At 37.2% G+C, this 26,415-nt stretch overlaps 2 protein-coding genes across 2 annotated transcripts in view; one reads left to right on the forward strand and one right to left on the reverse strand.

The window, feature by feature from the left end:
* Positions 1 to 30: 30 nt before the first annotated feature.
* Positions 31 to 14,701, forward strand: PDK1 (pyruvate dehydrogenase kinase 1). The gene is made up of 11 exons (XM_074145169.1): positions 31 to 238; positions 3,534 to 3,675; positions 5,147 to 5,218; positions 5,854 to 6,038; positions 6,330 to 6,419; positions 6,716 to 6,793; positions 8,833 to 8,909; positions 9,604 to 9,702; positions 10,660 to 10,770; positions 11,939 to 12,052; positions 12,181 to 14,701. The coding sequence occupies exons 1-11, from the start codon at positions 121 to 123 to the stop codon at positions 12,319 to 12,321; spliced, it is 1,227 nt and encodes a 408-aa protein (XP_074001270.1). The 5' UTR covers positions 31 to 120; the 3' UTR covers positions 12,322 to 14,701.
* Positions 14,702 to 15,522: 821 nt separating this feature from the next.
* LOC141462974 (neurabin-1-like) overlaps positions 15,523 to 26,415 on the reverse strand; it is a 43,536-nt gene continuing 32,643 nt past the window's right edge. Inside the window, exons 17-19 of the mRNA XM_074145170.1 lie at positions 23,125 to 23,241; positions 18,433 to 18,621; positions 15,523 to 17,066 (exon numbers count right to left, since the gene is read on the reverse strand). Coding sequence (XP_074001271.1) covers positions 16,899 to 17,066; positions 18,433 to 18,621; positions 23,125 to 23,241 — 474 coding nt within the window. The 3' untranslated portion in view covers positions 15,523 to 16,898. The remainder of the gene's footprint in view (positions 17,067 to 18,432; positions 18,622 to 23,124; positions 23,242 to 26,415) is intronic.

Below are 26,415 nucleotides of genomic sequence, written 5' to 3' on the forward strand. Positions count from 1 at the left end.
TCCTCCCGGCCGCGCGGCGGAGGAGGCCGCGGCCTGGGCAGGGGCCGGGGGAGCTGGCGTGGCGGGAAATGGCGGCCGGGAGGAGGTGAGGGGAGAGGGGGGACGACCAGGGCCGCGGCCATGAGGCTGCTGCGCGCCCTGCTGCGCTGCGCCGCCCCGGGCAGTATCCCGCAGCAGGTGGACTTCTACTCCCGCTTCTCCCCCTCGCCGCTCTCCATGAAGCAATTCCTGGACTTCGGTGAGTCCCCTCCGGCCCGCCGCCCTGCCCGCAGGTGCTTGTGAGGAGCGGAGCGGGGCGGCTCCGGCGCGGCCATGAGCTTTTGTCTCCCCCCTCCCCCGTGTTGGCGCTGCCGCGTTCCCCTGCTGTTGCTTATCACTTCTTACTGCGGTCCCTTTTGGCAGAACAAGCCTTTGCTTCCTTCCGGGAGAAGGGAGCCCAGTCCGCTCCTTCCCCGGAGACTGGAACTGTGGCAAGGTTGAAATCCAGCTGAAAAAACTCCAGGTTTTGGCATCAGAGAAGTAGTTTGTTTCGTTCAGCAGAACCTGCGGCGTTGGGGACAGGGTGGGGACAGTTGTGACAACTGGTGGTGTTAGAGGAGAGGCTCAGGGTGGGATCCGTTGAGCCCTTTGCAGGCTGGCAGCGCGCAGCCCCTGAAGGTATAGCAAACACATGGAAGGTGGAACCTGAGCCGGCCCCGAGGAGCTGGAAGACCATCGGTTCTCCTCAGCCACGTGTCTGTGCCCCGCAAAAACACCTTGTCCCAGGTGGTGTTGCTTTAGAAGATGCGTGAGAGAAGGAGCAGGGCGCAAAGACCAAAAGCCGCCCCGGAGGACTGGGAACAGAGCCTTGAAAATGAGTAAATGGGTAACGGGGTACTCACTGTGTCCTGTGCTCCGCACTCAAGGCACTGGTGGCGCTGCCAGGTTTGGCTGACTGCTTGGAAACAAAAGGGATTACGGGACTTGGTCTGTTTCAAAGCAAAGACTACACAGAGAAGGGTCATCTCAGTCACACCGAGAAACCTTTGCAAAGCCTGGGCATGGAGCTGTACTATAATACGTTCTGTTTCTGTACCCAAGGCACTCTCGTGTGCATAAACGCTTGTTTACATAAATGTTGTATATAAACATTTAACTAGTTAATAGTGGTATTGCTTTCTACCTTTTTGTAAGTAAATCATATCTGAGAACTAATCCTAGAACCCCAGACTTTGCATGAGTAGGAAGACTTACACAGAAAAGTTTCTCTTAACTATCCACTGTCACTTCATCCATCTATTCAACGTTTCATACACTTTGATAAAATGTATCCAGTATTTACAGCTCCAGATTTGTACAGGAGTCCCACCATGTATTCTGTTGCTACCCTACTTTTAAGGAAAGAATTTTGCAATTCAGAGTTTGCTTTGACCTGTTATTTTACCACTGAAATACTAATAAAATAATGCTTACCTTAAAATCAGTGTTTGTTTTTGAGGCACCGTATTTCCTCATGTCAAAAGTTAGGCTACTTTTTTGCCGTTAGTACCTAAACGTAAGGTAAGGTAATCTTGAAAACTTCCCCCCCCTCCCCCTCCCTTTTGTTTAAGGATTTAATAAGTGATAGTAAAAACTAATACCAAAGGCAAAAAAAAAGTAGAGTGCAACACTGAAATAGTATTTGTCCGTAAGACATTCTGTAGCCATTGTAATATGGTGGCGTTTTCAAGTGGAGATTTTCTGGGCTTCTTTCTCTAGAGTGAGAGCAGTCAAAGAGGAAATCATAAAGTCTGGTAATGCTAACTTAAAAAACCCCTCTCTCCTAGCTCCTTCAGGTTTTGATCTAGCAAATGAAATATTCCATAAGTAAATTTAGGTCTGGATCACATACATCAGTCGTATCTTGGGTTATAAGTGCACAGTATTTTCCGTATGAGTCTTACCCATTCTTTGCCTAGATAGACCGTATCTGCACAGGGAAACAAAGTCATTTCCCTATTCACTGAAGTCTTGCTTACCCTAAGCTGTCTTCCATATTTGACCCAGGATTGCAATGATACGGCCTCCAGATACAAAACTAATTTGTGGAATGTCATTTGCTGAGTATATGAGGTATTTGAAGATTATCCTTACATTCTAATACCTTCAATCTGACTTGTTCATGGAATTTTACCTGAGAAAAGGGAAAGGCCAGTAACAGTCATGCCTGAAACACAGTCTGACTAGGGAGAAGAATGAAAGGTTTCTGGGCAGAGGTCATATGTAGACAATGCGCAATACTGGTAAGTGTCACTGGGGAGGACTTTCTTGTAAGCTATTCACTTTTTTATTAAGTTCACTGGCATTCTTTCATCGGTGTAGTTTATGATGTATCGGAGTCTGGATGCATTAGACTGAATTACTCCATATCAATTTAGTGAAGATTTTTCCTGTTTAAGACGCTCCTAGCTTCCTCTTTTTCCATGTCCTTTCCTTTCATCTTCTTCCCCAACTCTCCTTTGCCAAATGGAAGAAGTGAACTGAGCAGAAACACCAGAGTTAATTTTTAGGAGTTACCTGTTGTGAAACACCAAGCCTGTGGTGTGTACTCACTGCAGCAGGTGAAGAGGTTAGTAAGTTCAGATGCTGTTTACGTGACACTCTTGAAGTCTAGAAAGAAGTCTGGCTGAGAATGAAGTACATCATTTCTTAGCCTCTTCCCCAGTCTGCACCCTCCTTTCTCACCTGGTAAAATGAGCATTGTGGGAATGAATTTAGGTCTTGATCTTAATAACCACATTTAATTGCCACCCACACAGATGACACCTGTCCTTATAAAAGGACAGGTCAGTTATCAACAGGTGCAGTAATTTAGCTTCTAGCTTATAAAAACGTGAAAAATTTAAAAAGTAAATGTATGGGATAACTACTATTGTAATGACTAAGCACAGTAGCTGTTGGCTTTCATTTCTCTCCCAGTATTCATGTGAGTTCATTCATCTGCCTTCTGTTCCTGTAAGGCAGTGAATTTAAACTACAGATCTAGCTGAAAATGAGATAAATATTACAGAACTTACTTTCTGAAAGCGTTCCAATATGAGTTACGGTAATTCAGTGGGATCAATGATCAAGCAGGGTGTATGGGACCATGATACTTTCTCAAGCATCATTCCCGTAGAGTTTCCTGTGCTGGTTGCATTTCCCTCTGACATGCTCAGAATGACATACTGTTTGATCAGTGCTAGTTACAGTCCATGTTTGCTGCAAATAAAATTAACAATTTACATGGACAGAAGCAATATTTAAAGTTGAATAGTATGGGTCTGCAACTATTGCACTAGTTGCTCTTTATATATTGAAGATTATTCTTACCACAACAGGGCTGTGGTATGAGTTTACATTTTGAAATACAAATGGGCTGCTGCCATGAAAGAAACATTGGCTTACCAGACTTGCCGAGTCAACTTTAGAACAAAAACACAGACCTCTTATGCAAGAAAGTAAGAGGTTGTGTAGTTCTCTACCGTAAGTATTGACTTTATTTTGATGTTGTTGTATATCTATTTTGGTCTTAGGATCTGAAAATGCTTGTGAAAAGACTTCATTTATGTTTCTGCGACAAGAGTTGCCTGTGAGATTGGCAAACATAATGAAGGAAATAAGCCTGCTTCCAGACAACCTCCTAAGAACACCTTCAGTTCAGCTGGTGCAGAGCTGGTAAGAACAGTGTCATTTCATACCTTTAAGGGTGACCTTCTGCATGTACAAAAGTTGGAGGAACTCATTCTCTTCTACAGAAAGAACATTTCATGTGCTTGTTGCATGAACATCACTTATTGAGATTGAGTAAATACCTCAATGTGACATAAATCAGAAACTAAATTTACAGACTTGGAAAAAACCTTTAGAAGCAATTAGAGAACTCACAAGGGAATTAAAAATCATTAAATATTGCAGATACTCGTGTGAGAATTCAGTAAAGCCAAAAATCCATCAGAACAATATTTGATGGTGACTTACCTAAAATGAGGATGTTAGTTGAAGAAACCAACAAAAGCAGGCAAATACACAAAATGCTTGCAAACGATAGTAGAAACCATTTAAAAGATGGGTTATTGCAGACTGAGAAGAAAAGTATAGAAAATATGAAGAAAGAGCGATAGGAACCTCCCAAAGCCAAAATATATAAAATAACAGAAAGAATACAAGGCTATTAAAATAAAAAAGACATCGTTTGAAAAGTAAAATTTGCTACACTGAAGCATAAACTTTTTTAAGATGAAAGCAAAACAATGAGATTGCTTGGCAACTACTAAAGGCACGTGGCTATCTGGAAAGGCTTTTAAAGTTAAAGAGAATGGAAAATCTGCCAGTGAGTAAGTGGGATTGATTAGATGACTGAATATAAAAAGAGCTATCAATGAAGATGAAGGCTTTTAATGAAACAGGAACGCTTAAATTCTCATGATACTAAATGACATTGATCAAATGGGAAATGAATTCCACTTGGACAAATGCAAAGTAGAGCACAGAGAGGAACCTCCTCTCCCTCTATGCTTGCATGCTTACAATACAGAAAGAAATTTTGATGTTACTGGGGAATGTTTTTCTGAATATGTCATTTGATGGGTAAGAAGGCAAATAGTGTTAGGAACTAAGTAAAAATGGGGAGGAATATAATTGTACCACTGTGTTAGCCCATTCTTCCTCTGAATTGCGTGCAGTTTTAGTCACTCATCCTGAACAGAAAAGACCAAGAGGGATAATCAGAGGGTTGGAACAATTTCTACGTGAGGAGAAACCAAATAGAATTCTTCAGCTTGGAAAATACACATCTAAGGGAAGAGATGGCAGAAATACTTAAATCGTGAACAAGCTGGGAAGATTTTCTAATAACAGGAACTCGCTGGAGCTGCAAATAAGTGATCACCTACTAGGTTTAAAACGCAAGGAAGATCTTTTATGCATTCTAATTAAGTTGTGGAATTCATTGCTCTGGAGATTTTGGAAGAAAACATTGTGAATAGATTCAAAAGGATCTAACAAAATTCAAAGGGGATAGGTCAGTGGGACATTTCAAATACAATGATTTGGAAACAAACAACATCGGAAGACCATAAATTACGAACCAAAGGGATCTGGGGAATTGTATTAGAATTGGTCTTTGTCATGTTTCTTTCATTTAAAGGTATGTCCAAAGTCTTCAGGAGATCCTTGACTTCAAGGACAAAAGTTCAGAAGATTCAGGGGCTATTCATAGGTAAGGATTTGCTGTCACATATATTGATATTATGTTAATATTATGTAGAAGGACTGGCAAGAGAAGAATAGCTTCAGAAAAAATTTCAGCTATCTCCAGTCTTTACGTAGGAGTTGCAGTAATGTCACCCCCTGTCCCTAAAAGGAGGGTACATTAAAACATGAAACAAAGCACTTTTATGCTGTATCATTCTGGTCAGGGCTTTTTATGTTACACTGAAGAAGCTATGAATATGTCAAATGACCAAATGTTTACCAATTCCTTCCTTGTAATGTTTGAACTGACATATGGAACTTTTCACCCATAGAGTAGGTTTGGTCATTGTTGGCTGACCATAACTGCCTTTTGACGGGCATGGAATGATCTGCAGGAAAATGGCTGGCAGAGGTTTCTCTTTTTCTTGGCAGTAATCAAGATAATAAATAAATAATAATTTTATAAAGAATCAATAGTGATTGATTACCGATTGTTTCAATCTAGTCGCTTGAAATATGCTGTAAAGACTGACCTGTCTACTTATTGCTGTAGGCAGACCTGTGCTATTTCTGTACGTAACGGTCTTTGTTTGTGTAGGCAGGTTTGTCAGAGTATTAAATTCACTTGAAAGTGAAATACTAACAATGTATTAATTTTAGTTTTACAGATACTGTGATAAAAATTCGGAATCGACACAATGATGTAATTCCTACGATGGCTCAAGGAGTAATAGAGTACAAGGAAAGCTTTGGCATTGATCCAGTGACCTCACAGAATGTGCAGTATTTTTTAGACCGTTTCTACATGAGTCGCATTTCAATTAGAATGCTCCTTAATCAACACTGTAAGTGTCATTGTTGAAAGAAGGGGAAACGACACCTGTATTATGTCAGTATATTTTCCTTTTATTTTTAAGTGCTTAGTATGTACTTAAGTCCTTCTTAGGAGTACACTATTTGCCTTGCTGTTTATAAACTCATTCTTGATACAGTTCTTAAAATTAATAGTAGGCTTTCAAATATGGTGCAGATTGGAATTATAGATTGCCTATAAATTTCTGTTTAGCAAAACTGAAGACACAAACTAAAAATATAAAATTATATTGGGTATTAAATATCATTTTCTTTTTTGGCAGCATTACTGTTTGGTGGGAAAATTAATCCAGCTCATCCAAAACACATTGGAAGCATCGATCCTACCTGCAATGTTGTTGAAGTTATTAGAGGTAAATTCAGCAGATAACAACTATCCTGAAAATTTACAGGAATGTCCACACTGAGAGCCAGTACACATCTTGATATTCATATACTGTTTTGTTCTTTCCTACCCTGAGCAGAAGTTTTATTTAAAGTGTAAGACGGTTTGTCACTTTTCCCTGTAAACCCAGTTTTTGTGAGAAAATACAAAATCTCCCTGACAGTGCACACTGTTCTCAATTTTTTTTTTTTTCTTTTTGGTCAACTGAAAAGGAGAAAAGAAAAAGTGGAAGTGGGAATCTAACTTTCTGTGTTTTTATTCTAGATGGTTATGAAAGTGCCAAGAGACTTTGTGATTTATATTACATGAGCTCTCCAGAACTCATCCTTGAAGAGCTGAACGGTAAGTGAATGTGGGATGAGACACTCTTGAATTTAGTGATGACTTCTGCTAAACTAGCTGGTGGTGAAATGTTCTCCTTCCACTTCTCATATAGTTAAGGTGTTCTCTGTATCTACTGTCATAAATAATTTTTGGGTTTTTTTTTTGTTTTGTTTTAAATTTGTCAGAAGGCTTTCCCAATTCCTTCCTTTAATTAGAAAACTGAAACCAGTAGAAAAGTTTTTGACAGTACAGCTATCGATATAAAAGATTTTAGCAGCCTCTTTCCCTCCCTAAGGTTTCTTGTATGTCTTCACCCTACACTGTTTATTGCATCTCACCCTCTCTGCATTTCTTGTGACACTTTAGCATTCAATTCTAATTTCTCTTGCTTATTCAGCTATCATGTTCTTGTAGTTGTAGATCAATGTAGTACACTCAAGTTGTGGTAAAAATTATTGGAACCCATTGGCTGTGACTTGAAAAAACAGTTTACAACTGTGTTGCTATGAACTGAGAGGTCAGCTGTTTTCCTCACAGTCCTGCTGAATGCTAAAGAGCCTTTCTGACACTACTCACTGGAGTACTTTTCAAGACGCCAAACACCAAGTTCGAACAGACCTACAAAACCAAGCAATCAGAATTGCTTCTACAAGTAATTGCGAAAGCCAAAGTGCAGCCACAGTAACTTGGCTTATGAAGCTAAAGGCAAAGAAACCGTGGCCTTGACTACACATTCCAGATCCTTTCTTCCTACTGTACAGAACCTGGCATTCTGTATCTAGGTTAAAAGGTTTATCTCTCTCCATATTTGGAGAATGATACTAAAAAACATTTGTAAGATCACAGCCATGCTAGCTAATTCTCTGCACTGAGGGGCCATTTAATGGTGCTCCAGAAGCCAGAACAAATAGTTCAGTTTTTATAAAAGGAGTGACCTTTTGCTCAGTGAATTGTGAAGGTGAGTTAAACCTGATCCAGGCCAAATGCACATTCCTTGCCCACAACTGAGAGTGGAGACCATAATTTAAACCTTAGGCATGGGATCTGGGGGTGGAGGCATGGGGAGAGTTGCTGAGGACAGGAACCTGACATATTTCGAAGTATGATTTATTCTCCCCCTAACCCCCGCCCCTATTTTTTTTTTTGCTGGGTACATAATTTGTTCCAGATCTTTTGACGTCACTAGTCTTCAACATTTATGTTCATAAAACACTGGTCTCTAACACAATCTGGCGAGAAATTATTAATTTCTTGAACTGGAAAGACCTTAAGAGCCAGCAGAATTTTCTGAGCAACGTTTCCTTAATTTTTGATATAATGAACATGTTCCCATGATATATTTTCTACAATTTATTATATAAAAAAAGTTTGAAAACTGTACCAGTTTTATAGACAGAATTCTATGTATAATTTTTGTTAAGGTTTCTTGTTAGAAATTAGCTAATGAATCCAAGAATAGGCTGTGCCATAGTTGCCATTTGGTACGTTACAGGATCATAAGATAATTCAGGTTGGGAGGGACCTCAGGAGGTTTCTAGCCTGACCTCCTGCTCAAAGCAGGGACAGCTACGAGGTCAGACCAGGTTTCTCAGGGCTTTATCCAGTTTGGTCTTACAAATCCTCCAAGAATGACAACTACATAACACCTCTGGGCAACATGTTTCAATATTTTAACTGTCATGGTGAAAAGTTTTCCTCTATATCCATTCTGAACCTCTGTCACTTCATCTTACTCTCACTGTTTCTTGTTCTTCCACTACCTGAAAAGCCTGACTCTATCTTCATGATAAACTCCTCATAGATACTAGAAAGCAACTATTATATGCCCTAACCTGTGATGCCACAGTGGGTTTTAAGATTTATTTCTAAAGCAGCAAGCACATTTGAAAAATTTGAATATGATTTTTGATTAACATACAACTTTTCAGAAGATTTCTGTTCAAATTCTCCTTCTCTTATAAATTCTGTCAACAATTCAAATGTACGTTTTGAATTACTGCAGGAATGAATAAGATACCTAGTTTGCTATTTAATTATTTAGACTCTCTTTTCTCCAGCTAAGTCAACAGGACAGCCCATGCAAGTGGTGTATGTGCCATCACATCTCTATCACATGGTTTTCGAACTTTTCAAGGTCTGTGCACTTATCATTACACAATTCTTTTATACACCTTTGTTTAGTGAGATTGTATTTGTTTGACTTATTGAACCAATTCTAGATAGCAGCATGTTTTTGCAAGTGAAAACCTACTGCTATTTGACTGCGTGAAGATACCTAAATTGTACTATTTAGACAAACAGTAACTGCATAGAAAATGAACAGCTTTGGAAAACGTTATCTCCTTTGCCTAGCCACTGAATACATCTGACACCACCTGAGTGGACAGCTTTGTAAAAATACCTTAAAATAGATAAAAACATTAGTTAATAAAGCAAGTGAGAATAAGATACACAATTTTTGGGACATACTCAAATCTGGTATAATGCATAATGGGTCCTATAGAGCTTTCCTCAAGCAGTTCAGTCCTAGACTTTTCTTGATTCTTGTACATATTGCATGTACTATGCATTATAATGTACAGTTTTATTTGTAGAATTCTTTAAAATATTGTTTGTTCTTAAAAAATAATAATGTTTGAAGTCTGTGTAGTCTAATAAACTATACAAATACTGAATAAACCAGAAAAACTAAAAATCCCTATTCTAAAACCATATACATTTATCCTGATACTGAAATATGTGATAAAAATAACTTTCCTAAATCGATGTTTTAAGATAATGTACCAAAGTGGTAAGAACAGGATTTAAGTTGAACTTGAAAATTGCAGAATGCAATGAGAGCCACCATGGAACATCATGCTGATCGATGCATTTATCCTCCGATTCATGTACACGTCACATTGGGAAATGAGGATTTAACTGTGAAGGTACCCACTTTTTTGATTATTTTGAAGGGTATTTTGATTAGGGTTTTTTTTCCCTGTCATAGGCATCATATTACTAACTTTAGCTGGTGATCTGGTTCCAACAATGGATTGTATGTGATGATGTAGTATGTAAGTAACAAGACCGTTACTGAATTTCACATACTGCATCAGTAGGAAATTCATGGAGAGTTTGCACAGTCACATGGAAGGCTCTGCAATAGAATTCTATACTTTTGTCACGCTCATGTCTTGCCTAACTTATAAGCAACCACGACTAAAACCAAAGTAGCATCTTTATACAGTTGCAATATCAGCATTTTCTAAGTGCTAATAACAGATCTGTACAGTTGTGAAACAACTGAAAAAAGGAAAATAAATGTTGTATATTCCGTGCAAATCGAACCTTCCTGCAGTACAGTTTGCAGAGTAATTTCTTTTTCTGTACAACATCCGTGTTGGATTTCAAAGACCAACTACAAGCTTTTTCATAGGTCTAACTAAACCATAGTAAAAAAAACTCTTCTGACTTACTCCTTCACTAATAGATTTAACAGATGATATTTAACTGGCAATATTCCTGAGGAATAAAGATAAAAATACACAGAACCTGGCATTTGCTAAAAGGTACAGATGCTGACTTTGGACAAAATTGAGTTATGAGCAAGATAAAAGCAATGCACAATTTAAGCAGAATTTTCTTGCTTCCAAGAGATTATGAATACTTCTTATGGTAGTGTTTTATTTCAATGGTTTGGATAAAGGATGAAAGGAAAAGATTCCTCCCTCTCTGGTCATTGCTGTAACTGAGAGATGAGAATTTAAGAAAATTCAAAATTTTATAGGGACAACTTTATATTATATTTTACCTGAACTTTCTCTGCATCGCTGTTTGAGAGAAGCTTTCTTTTATAAAAAGGTATTCAGTGACATAATGCTACACGTTCCTTCTTGTTCCAGATGAGTGATCGTGGTGGAGGTGTTCCTATGAGGAAAATTGACAGACTCTTCAACTACATGTATTCAACAGCACCACGTCCACGTGTTGAGACATCACGAGCTACACCTTTGGTACGCACATCTTTTATGCTGTGTCATCTTGGATATGTTTAATTGTCACAAAAGAACCCATTTAGCTAAAGCTATGAAGTACTGATTTTATAGATACAATGAGTATCACTATTTGGATCTTATAGCTTAATTAAAATATTTTTCTGGAAATAACTGGAAGATTGCATAAAATTCTGAAATACTAAAAAGTATTTAAACTTGTTTAAGATTCTGTTTTTGTCTACGAAATACAAAGATCAGCTACCTCAAGCAGAACACTTAGCTATGCTGAGTGTACTGCAGTAAGGACAGGACTCTAAATTCTTGTTGTGGCCACTGAATAAAAGGAAAAATAATTACAGCAATGATTTTGGATCAAGTCTGGTTGTACTGTGTAGTCTGTTGTACACCAGCAAGGACTAAGGGACGCAGATGTAACAGGGCATATGAAGAATCTGTTTCAGTCTTTTGTGATCTTTAAATATGCACAAGTAATGAAGTCTTAGGTCTCAGTAAGAAGCTCTGATCAGCTTTCCTGAATTTACTCTCTCACATTGCATCATTCAAAATTAATTTTAAAAAAACGTATGTAGTGTCCTGCATCTAGATGACTGCAATTCATCAAACACTAGATCTTTACAGAGAAGTGTTGTGTATGTTCATTGAGAGTTTACCTGTAAAATTCAGTAGATTAAAAAAAATATACACTGAACACTTCAGAGCTATGTCCTGCTACTGCAGACAGGGCTTGGCAGAATTTTAGTGTAAGCTACAAATTCATAGATGTTGCTCTTAGACCTTTTTTATATATATACTAATGATGAAACATATCTGACTTAAGTACTCAGTGTTCTTAAAATTAGCAGCTCCATGAGGCATAAACCAGACTGGGTACAGTTTTCTCTAATGGTGTCACAATTTCTTGAAAAAGCTACTGTAATACAAGAAGTATTATCTAGCAGCCTGGTCTGACACAGGAATAAAACTATTTTTTCATAATCACAATCATCCATGCATTCTTCCGTTTCCGGGGTCTATAATAGTTCCGGGGTGAAGAATAGTTAACATTTGAACTCCTCCTCTTACTGTCAAATATCACGCTTAGTTTGTCTATTTGCCTATTAAGTTAAAACAGAAAACACCAGTGACTGATGCAATTAATGAAAATACACTTTTTCTCCTGGATCAGGCTGGATTTGGTTATGGCTTACCCATATCTCGTCTGTATGCGCAGTACTTCCAAGGAGATCTGAAACTGTATTCCTTAGAAGGCTATGGTACAGATGCGGTTATTTACATAAAGGTATGATATAACACTACCATTTTAAATTTATCAGCAACTCTACTCTAACTGGTAATGGAACTCCTTGTTCTGTTACTGTAACTTTGCCTAAAAAGAATATAGTCAGCTACAGTCTTCTCTACTTACAGGCCTTATCAACAGAATCCATTGAAAGACTCCCTGTATATAACAAAGCAGCCTGGAAACATTATAAAGCAAACCACGAAGCAGATGATTGGTGTGTGCCAAGCAGTGAGCCAAAGGACATGACCACTTTTCGCAGTACATAGCTTTTTCCTCAACAGTTCATAAGAAGTAGGTATGTCTGTAAAGGGAATTTAAAAGACCTGACTTACACCAAGATACTGAGCCGCATTTGATATGTGAAAATAATTTTAAGTGGAGTAACAGTGGAGTAACTCTCTTCTGGAATAAAAAAAAAAAAAACAAAAAAACAAAACACAAGAAAAACCCCAAACCGTATGTACTTCTAAATTTTAGGTGAGAAGGTCACACTTAATTTGTTCCACTTTCTATTTATGGCTACTTTCACTAGCTAAATCAACGGAGCAGTATTTTCAGGTTTTGTAGGGACCAATGCAATCTCTTTCATATCTGGTGAGAAATGTATTAATTCATGTAATTACAAAATTGTTTTAATAGAAACTATTGAAAAAGCTCACCAGAACATTTTTCCGTTACAGAATATTACATATTAATGAAAAACTCATGCAAGAAATACCGAGTTTATTGCTGTACCTTTGCACCTGTACGGCACTTTCTCTTCTTTCATCTTACGCATGCTGAAGCCTAATTTTGCAAAGTTAGATATGTTGCCTACACACCTTGCCTACATCAAGGTTTTCTGCAGCTGTAGAAATCACACTTAGGTCTGTAGGGATAAAAAAAAAAAAAAAAATTAAAAAAACCCCATAGCTGCTACCACTGGTATAATGTATCTCAGGTATGTGGTATCAGTCCTATTTCTTTGGTTGTAATGTGAATATTTAATACATGTGAAAAATTACCTTGACATGATCATTGTGAATTAGCCAATAGTGTTGGCTTGTGTACAGTAAAGATATGCTGTCTTGCATTTGCTTATATTTCTGTAGGAAATACCAAAACGCAGTATCAATGTTCTAGCCCTAGTCAGATCTCAAGACTCTGGGGTTTGTCAGGTTACAGCTGTAAATGCAAACTATTTTAATAAACAGATTTTAAAAAATTTGCTCTTAGTAGGGCACCTCTATTTGTCAATAAAAACTACCTTCTCAGGAGTATTTAAGAAAAAGTGGAATTAACAGTTTTTGAAAATACCTTTGTATTTGTGATGTGCTTCTGGCCGCGTTTATGTAGTATCTGGAAGTCACACTATAGCATAAATGAGGTAAGCAGAACGTGTTTATCAGTCAAAGGCAAACTGTCAAAGCATACTGGGGAAGACAGAGAGGGGAACGAGTATTACATTTCAGGTACAAGTCCTTCTTTTAAGAAAGGATTCAACTTCTTTCAATGCCTATTGTGCCAGCTTTGTTCAAATCACACACACACACCTATGTTGCACCTGGATCCCTGTCATTCCTGAACATTTTAGGAGTGATGCAGTTAAAGACACTGAGAACTAATCCTTTTCTCAGTTAATTCATTGCTTGTAATTCTGTGATTTTGTACTGCAGCAGATGTGCATAATCCCTCTCAGAAAGACTAAGCCTAAATGTTACTAGTTTGGTTTACGAGCTCTGCACAGATCAGAAGGTGATATCACAGGTGAAGGCAATAGCTGGTATGTTAGCAATTGAAGTCATGCTCTTCTAGTTGTAGCTGAGCCAGATGAAAGATTGTCACCTGCTACCTCCCTAGCTTACTTCTGCAAAACACTAGAATGGCTTTATACCCTGGTCAGGCTAACGTAGGTCACTTTAAGAGGAGTGATTTACAGAGTGGTCTATATACACAGTTAGGCTGACGCTCTGAGGGAGGATTATTCTAGCTTAATTGCCACCAGAACAGTACAGGTACCTGCTCCACTCAAGCTTGTGGGCGCTTTGAGAGGTGCCTATTTTTCTTCTTGACAAGGATGTGAGGTGGTGACTGGCATACCGTTCCATCTGCATGGCTACAAGCGAGGAGAAGCTGTAGCTGTTCTCTTCTTCAACCCTGGAAAGAGCACGTATGTGAGAAATTCCACATATTGCCAAGTGGGGCCTATGCAAAAGTTAGAGGGGATGCCTGCAGCTATTGCTTTTGCTAAACTAAAGCTGAAAGTTACAGCAAAGGGATTTTAAAAACTCAACCTTGAAGCTGAACATTTTAGCCTTTATGCTGTTTTAAATATTTAAGTAACTTAATTGAACTGAGTTTAGTAGCATCTGAGAACTACAAGAAACTACATGTTTCTAATGAAAGGCTAACACAGTTTGTTTTCTAGAAAGTCTGTTGAAGTATTTAATGTGGTATTACTGAAATAAAACCTCTTTCATGCTCTCCGCTAGCTACTGATTGAATTCTGATTACTAGAACAACTTCCTGTGTAATTGTATCTGTCTCCTCACCCGCCACCCCAAATGATTGTGGTGAAAACACAGGTGTAGTAATATTTTGCTTTACAATGTTTAACCCTACTTACAAGTTTGATCCTTGATTACTTCTGATTTAAATAGAAGTTCTGAAGATAATTTTTGTGTTTAATATTTTCATTACTGTACTGAAGTCATTGCCAGCACACTGGTTAAGTTGAAGTGAATCACTGTAGAAAATCAGTATAATAGTTCAGCTATCAGAATGCAGAGATTAATAGTTTTGTATGCAAATGAGCTCAGTCTTGCACTGTAAAATTAATCTTGGTTTGTGTTAAGTTAATTTTTTGAAGAATCACTACATTTATTCATTAAAGCTATTTTGAAAATTAAACTTTCAGTTGGGTGATTTTGTGGGGTGGTACTAAGCTAGTTCCATGGAGCCAGCCTCCTCATTTCGCATCCGACAGCTGTTAAATGCTGTGGCCTGTGATAATCATGTTCTTGTGCTCATGTGCCAGGTGAGTTTATCATCCCTGCTGTGGCCCCTGTTTAACTACCACAGCTCCGCAGCAGACAGGCAAACCTTTGAAACCATCATTTCCATTAGTCTCCTTCCTGAGAAACGAACTCTTCACAGGGTGCAACACTCAGTTCAGCAGGCTTAAAGGAAAAAGGTAATACATCATTATATCAGTATTCTCTGTTCTGACTGAAAGCACTTATCTGAGAAATAAACTTCCTTGACTGAATTAATCAAAGGGTGATTTTACGTGTGTGATCCTCAGCGTTTGATCATTCTGTACTTCTAATTCCCTTCTCTTTTATCAGTAGGGCAGCATTCCTCTGTGGCTCAAGGTCTGTAAGCTTGGAGTACAAACTCAAAGCTACTGGAAACAAAAGTAAATAAGTTAAATCTTGACCAAAGAATTGTTTCTTAGTGCACAAAACTGAAAATAGAACCTCTTTTTAGAAGTAATTATTACCAAGATTTTCAAAATTTATTTTGGAAATGGGGAGGGTGCCAAAGCATTTCCACACAGTCCTTTTGCTGAAATTCATGACATTTGTACAAAAAAAAAAATAACTGTGAAACACCAACAGTGAGGTTCATTCATTTAATTAAAATGAAAAACAGTCCATAGATTTAAAGGAGAACTTGGTCCACATAAACGAATTACGTAAGTTTTGTTCTAGTCCATTCTATGGTGAAATTGATATTTAAGCTAGTCTATGTTTCTGGAATAATCTAATTAAAGGAAGTGCTGTTGTAGTATCTCTAGAAAATAGTATGTAAATATACAAAACACCAATTCATGTTCTAAACTATTCCGAGAATCAAATCCTCCTTTAAAAAGAAGTAATCTGTAGTCTACAATCGAAACATTTAAATACAATGCAGAAACCCAGTGCTTCAGTGATAATTTTTCCTTCAGTTCTTCCCTCAGTATTTTATGTTTGAAAAACAGTATAGTTTAAAATTAGCAAATATATAAATTTGGTCCGCAAAAATCTTGTAGCAGGTAGAAAAGAGAAATACATGTATTGCAAATTGATCTTATTCATAGCATAAATCTATAAAACTATGTATTATTTAGGAAAAATAGGTTAAAAAAGATCTTATTTATAGGTTTAAACCTTGTCCCAACACCATACAGGTAGTGTACAGAAAACTTAATATTATGCTGAGTATATGTAGTTTGTGAAAACTACGCAATATTTCTTGTTACTTTCTCAGTAAATTGCAACACATAGAATTCAAAAACAATGTGCTACTACAGTGAACTTTGAATGAAAATCCCAGAAATACAAGAATTTAAACAAAATAATCCATAAATTTGAAATACATGCTTTCTTTTTAAATTAATTTGACATTACTGTTTTCTTAAACTTAATTTTTACTATACATCTTTAGTGGCAACAGATAAATAGACTGTCACAGACTGAATTTGTTGGCAGGATTTTTCTATTGTCCCTCTCAGATTCAGCTCTATCAAATGCTAGTTGACTAATATTGGAATGATTTTTAATACTGTATTCTACTTTTCACAAACATCAATTTCAATGAAAAGGGCATATGAGGTCTCAGAAGCACAAATATTACTTAAGGCAGAAAGTTAAATTATTGTCTATTAGTACAGGCAGAGTCAACTAGGAATAAAAAAAACCCTGAAAACGTTATTTCATTTTATTGGGTTGTAATGGGGAGGGACCATAATTAAAAAGTAAAAAACCACCTATGTTAAACTGTTGCACTTTCCCTCCTCCCTCAATTGTACAATTATATACAAATCTGCTGAACTTCCTCAAGATGAAGCAAGTCTGTGCTAAAATAAAACAGGGTGGGTTTAGCAGCTTGATTCAAGAGTGGCTACCACTCTGCCAGTCTTGCGAACTTCTCTTTCCTTCTTTTGAACCTTTTCCTTCTGCTTTTCCAGTTTTTCTTGTGCTTTTCTAATATCCTTAATTTTTTTCTTTATTGTTGATCGGTCATTTTGACTGGAAACTCCCAAAGCCTTTGCGGGGGGAAGAAAAGAAAATACTTCATCATTAATTTTCCCAACAGCACAATCAATGGCGCTTGTGCATGAACAGTTAAAGGTTAAGTGTTACTCACTTTGCTGCAAGACAGTCTGTTTATTTGAAAAATAAAGACCTAAGTCCTCAAAAGGATTGTAAATGATCATCTGGGTAACAAGGTAAGTAAGGACACAAGGGCCTACTCTTGTTTGGTTGTGAAATAACAGCTTCTTGTTGGATTTTATAAACATTTAGACACCTGAGAATTTCCAGCAAATAGCATAATAAGTAGCAGTCTCAAAATATTTTTCTAGCTCTTTTTATATAAGGGGGATTTATATTCAGTAACTACTTGTTAATTTTTAATATTAAGGATTTTAAAGTGTGTTATTAAAAATTGTATTCAGTAAGTAAATAGTACACTTGGATTTTTGATCAGCAGGTGGCAGTACCCGATTCCAAGTTACAGATGGCACTTGCTCACCCTCTATGGAACTCCGAATGGCATTAAGTGTGAATTAAGCTTTGCTAAGCATCAACATGCAAAGTTCCCCAAATAGAGACAGTCATTTGGCAGACCAGTAGCAGGTATTTCCTCTGTGTCCAAGGAAATATTAACAAAATATAGGACATGCAGTCTTGCAAGTCTATTCTAAAATGCACGTGTGTTTTTGAGACTAAAATTAAGACACTTTTTTTTCACCTCCCTAAAACACTCAAATCCCACTATTGATCATTAACAATAATTTGCCTTATGAACCTAATTTTCGTCACGCATCTTGCCTGTCCAAAATGCAGTCTGGTAATCTAATGAGAAAGAAAAACTGAAAGAATTTACTAGCACTGTAAGGGATACATACCACGCAGCTTCCAGAAGTAAAATGGCAAGAAAAGACTCAAAAGAAAGATTTAGAATAGATTTTTCAGCAGGAGTAAAAACCAGAAACATTTAAAAGGTCGCCAGATAGGACCTCAGCCTTCCTATTTCCCATCCCAAGAGGAGATGTGGAAGAAACAGATTTCTAAAACTGGAGCCTGCAATTCTATGCATTTGAATTGGCTGGATCTTGTTTTGGTATGACCTTACGCTGAGATTGATGATAGACACATCAAGCCCCTTTGGGGAACTATGCTTACTTTGATTTCCTCAAGATGCAAACAAGGAAGAAAAAAAAAAAACTTGGTATTTTTTCTGATTTAAAATGGCTTGTCTTTAATTGTACCATCGATTATTAATTCTTATCTAACTCTATCCCTTAAAATGCCATGAAAACAGGAAAACAGACTTTGTAGGTTAAAAACATGTCCGAATAAGCAGTGAGATTTATACAGTTACAAGTCTATCCTGGGATATTCACATACCTTTAACTTATCACTGTCGAGCTGCATTAACTGCTGTCCATCTATGTTCATAGCCGTGAACTCTGTAATATACTGCTCCATGTTCATTCCCATTAACCAGTGGCATACTTGCTGGGTGGTCCATTCGGAAATAGGTCTACTGTGCCATTGATTTTGCTTTCCTGTTGTTGTAAATTCATCATCTAATGCCTAACCAATTGAGAAAAGTCACCGTAAGCAATGTTTTACTTGACTATATGTTGAATTTGAGACGTCAATTGAGTTTGATTAACAAACTGCATTATTAAACATACTCTAGTTCCAGAAGGACTTAAGTTCTTGAGATCACAGTTTACAGTCAGTTTCCCTAGGGGTTTGCTATAAACAAAAACACACTACAACATTCAACACAAATTAAGTCAGAAATAGAGAATATAAATGGTTTTCGCTAAGAAATTATATAGCCAAGCATTCGCTTAATTTTGATGTATCCTAACAATGAACAAGGTTCTTCAGTTAGTTGGTTAAGGTAGCTCAATCTCAATGTTAGGATACCGCCTGACACAGAATCAAGAAGAATGAAGCAGCACTTCAACCATGTTATTGATTATTGTTAAATGAAGGAAATTCAGAATAAAGGCAATTCTAGTAGTCAGTAAATCTGGTGACAGTTCCAGGTACAGTTTTACTAAATTTTGGTGCATTTCTAAAGAGAGAGGACTGTTTAGTCTTTCATCTAACGCCACCACATCAACATTTTAAAGGCTCTGCCTAGTAGAAGACCATTTCAGAACCATAAGGGCTTGTAGCCTTCCACTGAAAATACACTTTGCCAGCTCACAGAGCTTTTGAAGCTCCCTGCTTCAGTTTCAGTTGGCTTCTAAGGGGAAAAAGGTACTGCTGTTCGTCCTGAAGCACTCTATTACTTCATCACAAAAGAAAAGCCACATAAAACAGAGCTCCATGTCTGTACAGAAGAAATTCTAGTGCGATACTTGAATCAGTAACATCAGAGCTACCTGAAGTTTTATTAACTATCCAAAATGATCTCTCCCTAGCTCATGATTGAGTACAGGCTGCATTATACTTGCAGACTGCTCCACTAGACAGCTTCCACTGCTTTTCAAAGATATTTGCAAACAGCGGAAAGTATACCCACTTTTTCCAGAGAGCCTTACACCTGTCATTTGTAAACAGAAAACATGGAAATAAGTGTCTTTCTAGTGAGGCATTTGAGACGTGACCCTGTCAGATTCAGGTGAACAACTACAACTCCCAACCGGAGCGATCTCACAAAGTCTAACTCTTATTGGAAAATTTAGGAGAGTTGATTGAATGTAACTAAATAATTCTGGCAATTGCAAGTGAAAGGTAGTGAGATGCAGGCCTGTCACACGATCTGGTCATACAGTAAACTGGATCTGATCCGAGGGCACAACATGGAGCACACGTCTGAGGAGAAACACATACAATTTTAAATTTCCAATACATCAGAGGACTACACGTGATTAAGAACGGTATTACTTTCCCTGATCTGTGAAACAAAAGACAGTGGTTACACTAGGAGGTAGTGCAAATGAATAGGGACGAGTGTATAGAGCAGAAGGGTTTGTGCTGAGGTCCTAAAATCCATACAAGCTTTTCAAAGGATTTTCACTTTGGAATAGCTCTAGTCTGTTCACACAGACTCAATGGCCACTAGCAGCTGGAATGCACCAGGAACACTGCTGGAGCACATCTGATTTGATTTCCAAGATGAATCAAAGTAAGGCAAGTGGGGACAATCAGGAGATTTACTTCAAAAATGAACTCCTAATCCAAATTAAAATGCTTATGTAGATATAACTAGTGCGAACACATCCACTTTCCTGATGTGCAGAGGAAGAATAGCAATTTTTGCAAAATAACAGCAAAGGGTTCTAGAAGAGGTTTTGGTGTAATTGGTCTATACAGCATCTCTATCACTGGGGCACAGTGAGTTTTCTATCCAAGCTATCAAGCTTGAGATGCTTCATACAGAGAAAGAAGATTCACGGATAAATGTATTTAATCTGTGCCAGCCATGCAACAACTTTGCTTCTGTAACTTCAGAGCATAAGTTCTTCAAGAAGGTATACTCCTGTCAAACAAAGAGGCCCAGATTCATTCATTTTGCCTGGGGAATACAGTACCCCACCAGAATCTCAGTGGCTCTTTGCACCAGTTCCTCCAAGCAGCAGGGATTAGAGCAGCTAACAGACAGTACCACGGAGGAGTCCTCCAGATCATGCTACCGATTCCAAACTGACCTTTCAGCATCATCAGTTGCTAACAAACTCCTCCTACATCACATTGGTAAAGACACAATACTAAACCCCAAATAAGTTGTACCAAAAGCTGAATCTGTGTTAAAGCACTTAGACATCACCTCCTCATAGAAGTGAAGGTGAACAGGAAGATATTTAATCCTGTATAATTTGAAATTTTCACTACTGCACATTTTTAAGCATTTTTTCAAAAAAATCAACAGGAAAGTGAAAAGTGTGGAAGAATAACATGAAGAACACTGATTTTTGAGTAATGCTTATTGGTCATTAAATAACACCTCTACATAATATTTTTTTCCTAACTGTTTACCATCCTTCCAGAGGCAGAGAGACTGTCCCACGCTGTTTGTACACCAGTTACAGCCCCCAAAACAGTCACCTCACACACACACACAAGATCAGCTGCAAATTCAGAAAGCAGAACTAAAACTACTTATAAGGTATGGAGCATGAAAAAAACACGTGCTCCTGCGTAAAAACGCAGATGATTCAGAAAGCAAGTACAGAAATACTGAAGGCTCTAAAGATAAAAATACAAAACCCCAGAAAACACCAACGCCATCACACCCTGTAACAGACTAAAAGCTCTAGAAGGGTAGGAGGGGTTCCCAGCTGGCTGGCTAATGAACTGTGAGCGGAGGTGCCTTGGCTGCAACTAGCCAGCTGCTGACAACCTGGCTCTCCTCACATAGTCACTTCCCCAAATTGCCTGTGAGCACCTGCCCAGCAGAGGCAGACTCTTCAGTGCTGCTCCTGTCTACATTTCTAAGAGGCATTTCCATCTCCTGTCTACTCACAATTCCAGGGTTTGTAGGGCAGCACATGGTAACCTGTTCCTCTGCAAGCAGGGGTTCTTACACTAGCTTGCACCATCCCTGCTGGACACTTATGAACCCATCTGAACAACGAGCACCAGGTAGAAATTCTACCTGTGAAGGCCTCAAATTAAGAATTTTTGCTATAAGATTGGTTACTTATTTTTTCCTAGATCTCAGTGTATTGTACTAATTAAAAACACCCAAGAACAGAATTACCTGTTTTTCTTCACACACAGTGCTTTTAAAAAGAGAAACCAGCTCAGAGTTTGCTTATTATTACCCTCAGAACGGACCCTGATAATCAATGTAATAATTGAAAAGGTATAAACAACTTTCATTGGTCATACACACATAAGCAACATATGAACTATAGAGAACACTAGAATCAGACTCATCTCAAACAAAAAAAAGGCTTAAATCATCACTTTACAGATGGACAATTAATAATAGACAACTTTTGAGTTTTAGAACCAGAAGTTTACCGAAAGTTGTAACACTGATCTAAGAACAATATTCAAGAAGATATTTAGCTTTGTTAAAATCTTACGATTAATACTGCTTGAAAGTTTTAGAAACATATATTCCATTCATGAACTATTCCACTCAAAAACTGCAGGGAGCACTTCCAAGGATAGTTATTAACTGGAGTTCCTCTGATTTTCATTAGATCTATGACTGTCACCTCTGATAAAAGTCTGCAAGAAATTAATCCACTACTGAACCCTGTACCAAAATCTGTAAACTAGTTATATGATTTTTGACAACCCAGGTTTTTATGTTAGTGATTTCATATTTATAACAGTGACAGAAGGTTGTTTTGACTTTCTACATATTACTGGAATATTTTAAGATTTTCACCAAACCCTCATTTAAGACAGCTAATAACAAACCCCCACATTCATGAACCACCATTTAATTTTATTTTTTTTCCCAAACATTATCACTACCAGTTTGGCAAGCCCTCTAACTCATTTCTGGAAGGTGACTGTGTTCAACTTTTAATGACTCCTCCTAGTCTACAAAAGGATTTAATTTATAAAGACGCCCATCAGTCAAACACCAAATGAGACAATATCTCAGAATGTTACCAAAGTGCAGATTTCAGGTTTCAGCTGTAGCCAAAGGTGTTAGTTCTCCAGGGGAATGAAGACTGACTTTCAGGTTTCCACCTATATATATTTTTTTCCCCTCATTTGTTTGTTTTTCTTTAGATGAAATTCTATGGTAAAACAAACCTGCACAGATGTGAAGGCAAGGTCAAAAACGCTGCAGTTTTCATTCACCAGGAAGCTGCTTTGAATTAGTGGAACAAAGAGGTGTTTTATTTAAAGTTCAAAACTGCAATTTGATCAGAGAGAGTTCATTCCAATTTTTATGATATAACCAGGATCAGAACACAAAGGCTGATACAGCATCTACTAGTCTGTGTCCTTATTTCAGTAACAGGTTATGATGCTTTACAGTGCTTTTCAACATTCAAATATGGTAATAGCCATCTAGTTTCATATTACACAGATCTGTTTCTATTAAACATGCTGTAGTGTGAACAACAACATCAACAACACACATATACACACTTTGAAACTCACCTCATTTGAAGAGAAGGTTAAAGTGTGTGAACGACCTGACAGATTTGGTTCTGTCACTAACCCTGAAAGTTCACAACTTGGCTTGCTATGGTATGTATCATCTATGACAATTCTACTCTGCAAACAAGTGGAAATAACGTTTTATTAACTCACTCCTTAGAAAAGCAGGTCATAAGGTGACATTCTAGTAATTTTGATTTTTGGTAAAAAAATATTATGACTGTTATCTTTAGATCACATATGAAATGCACTCACTACGTCAAGCATCTGACTTGTTTTTGTTAAACTTCTGAATTTGAAAACACAGTAACAAATTTAAAGCAATATCCCCAATATAAGCACCTTGTGTGGAGAATTGGTCATAACCTGAAATGGTGCTAAAGTACACAAGGAAATACATGCTACTATTTCAGCAGGCATATCATGCTTGGGGAGAAGCAATTTAAAATTAATTTGGTGGAACTATTTATGCCGAATTTGTATCCAATTGAAATGTAAACAAGCACTATGAACGTGCTTCAGAAGGAGCTGTTCTGTTGGCGAGATAAAAAAAAATTGTTCCTAATTGTTTATGGTCATTAAGATTCCCATGGCACAGAATTGCTCTCATAAAGTTCCTGAAAATGAAAGCTAGGTTTAGACTTCATAGTTACCCACTATCAAACCACTGCAGTCGGCAGTGAAACAAATAGGCTATCTTTGCCTGACATATATTTGAGAATTGGAATAGCAAGGAGCTTTTGGCAGCTTGCAGATCAGGGTTTAAATTAATTTATGAATAGAGAATACAGAGCTTGCCTAAAGACAAGCTTTCCCAAGACTTTAAATTGTGATTTAAGGTACTGTATTGTATTGCTGTTCATTGTAACAGCTTTGATGAGGATGGTGAAACACAAACAGGTTGCCCAGAGAGGTGGCAGATCCATCCCTGGAAACATCCAATGCCAGCTTGGATGGGGCTCTGAGCAACCTGATCTAGTTGAAGATGTCCCTGCTCATTGCAGGGGCGTTGGATCAGATGACCTTAAAGGTCTCTTCCAACCCAAACTATTCTATGATTCTATGATTCACTTTTGAGGCAGCTGCATTTGAGGCACAAAATCACATAATCTGAAAATTACCTTGATATGAAAAATACCAGAGAGATGTAAAATATCCTCAGAAGAATTTTTATAATAAATGGACTTTATCAAGCTGTGTAAAATCTTCTCTATAGTTAAAGTACCAAATAGTGTGAAACCACTATAATAAAGCTGAACATTTCAGAAGTTAAACAATTACTCAGATGTCTTTACAAAATTGGTTTAACACTGTAAATCTACAGTAATTATGCAGTTTGACAGCCTGAATACATTATTTTCAAAATAGAAAATTCTTCTGAAATAAAAGATTTTGACAAATTTATTCTTTTAATAAATTAATCAAGTACTATCATTTTTTTTTAAATATGTAACAAAGTAAAATTCAGGATAGAAATACGACTAATGTAAGAACTATCACATTGAAAGAATGTAAAATCTTCATAGCATTTACTGTTTACATTCAGTTATCACACTTAGTCTGTGTTTAAAGGAAGCTTTTGGATCTATACAACTGCTTTAGCATCTAAAAGCAGCAGGATCCAGGTTCAAACTCATCCAGCAGCCAGCACTCGTACAGCCCAGGCAGGTCACCTGAGCAGCCTGTGACTCAAGCTGAAGACTATGAAAAAAACAGATGCTACACTTCAAAACTTCACAGCAGGTTTGGTAAGAAAATCCTTCTAAAGAATACTAATGTATGCGTTTCCCAGAATATTTTCTAATTTGATTACCTCAATTTCCAACTCAGATCCTGACCTCTACATTATTTTTCATTATTGAGTGAAAAATAACTGTCAAAAGCATGCCTCCTACTTTTGTCTTTCTAAAATTTATTTCTCAGCACTTCTCTTTGCTGCCTACAAACCATAAACAATTATTTACCATTATTTTCTCTAATTTTCACTGTCTAATCAACTTACTGTACTTTGTAAGGATGGCATACCATATCCCTATATGCAGAAATAATCTGAGATTCTAAATTAAGCTGATCGTAAAGTCACTTTTCATCAGTAACTTATGCTCCTGTAGGAGAACTATGTTTTTGCACTTGTCCTCATTGAGCACTTCTGTATTTGTGTTCTGATTTCAGTTTAACCTGAACTCTAAATTTTCTAGATTATTCTGTTTTTGTTTTGGGGGCAGATACTTGATCTTTGCACTCCCTTTTACCCTAAATTAGTGATACACATTTCTAGTCTTAAGAAAAAAACCAACCAAAACAACCAAAAGAAGAAGAAGAAAAAAAGTCAAGAAAACCAAAAATAACAAGAAGAAACGACAGCACCGCACCATCCCTCAAACAACAAAAAACCCCCAACCACATTATATTTTAGGGACTTCTTCAGTCTTTTAGACATAAAAAATATTACCAGAAACAACAGAATCCTTTGTCCATCAGCCTACTCTCAAATTAATTTCAACACAAACTGGAAATCTATTCAGGAACTTTTCCTTCAGCCATCCTCAGATCACTCTTTCTACCTTTGCAGAACAATTTAAAGCAATTCAGAAACAAAATTGTACCAAAAAAAAAGACAGGATGATATTTGAGCAACATATTTAATGAGACCTTAGAAAAAAATATGAAGAAAACATAGCCAAAAGTAAAGCATCTCAGCGTGAGCTGTACTGTTTTCTCCTCCTCCTGCTCCTATTCGATTTAAAGAAGTAGTAATTTCCTTTTAAGGATTTAGAGGCAGTTGCAAATATTTTTGATTCTTGAAGAGCACAGAATTTGGATAGAAGATAGTATATAGGTATGCTTCCTAAGATTTAAAGTACTGGCATAAAAATAGTTTACACCACTGTATTCTTCCTCGCAATGAAAATGAAACACTACATACAAGCTTACAGAAGCTAAATAATGCTCTGGAAAAATAATGAATATGACCAGTATGTATGTGTGTGTATAATGTCAGAGAATGGGACTAAATCAAGGGGCAGATTATGTAAAGGGACTAATTTAAGAACTCTGTAATTTAGAAGTCTCATGAGGTTAAACAGTCTGCAAACACTCAGGTCATAGGATTTTAGTTCTTGTGTTTCTAGTTTTCACAGTCAACAAGAAGTTGATTCATTGCCAAATTGTAAGTTTAAGAGTAACTTGGTATCGTTTTAAGAAAACAAAATCCTTCTAGGTGCATTAATTTATAGAGGTGAATTTTGCAGAAACAGAAAAGAGTTAAAATATAATTACATTCCTTGCACC

This window comes from Numenius arquata, chromosome 3 (assembly GCF_964106895.1).
Source record: "Numenius arquata chromosome 3, bNumArq3.hap1.1, whole genome shotgun sequence".
NCBI classification, from domain to species: domain Eukaryota; kingdom Metazoa; phylum Chordata; class Aves; order Charadriiformes; family Scolopacidae; genus Numenius; species Numenius arquata.

Coding starts and splice junctions, on each gene's coding strand:
- PDK1 (XM_074145169.1), top strand. CDS start 121: ATGAGGCTGCTGCGCGCCCTGCTGCGCTGCGCCGCCCCGGGCAGTATC. Junction 3,676..5,146: donor GTTCAGCTGGTGCAGAGCTG/GTAAGAACAGTG, acceptor TTTCATTTAAAG/GTATGTCCAAAGTCTTCAGG. Junction 6,420..6,715: donor TGTTGTTGAAGTTATTAGAG/GTAAATTCAGCA, acceptor TTTTTATTCTAG/ATGGTTATGAAAGTGCCAAG.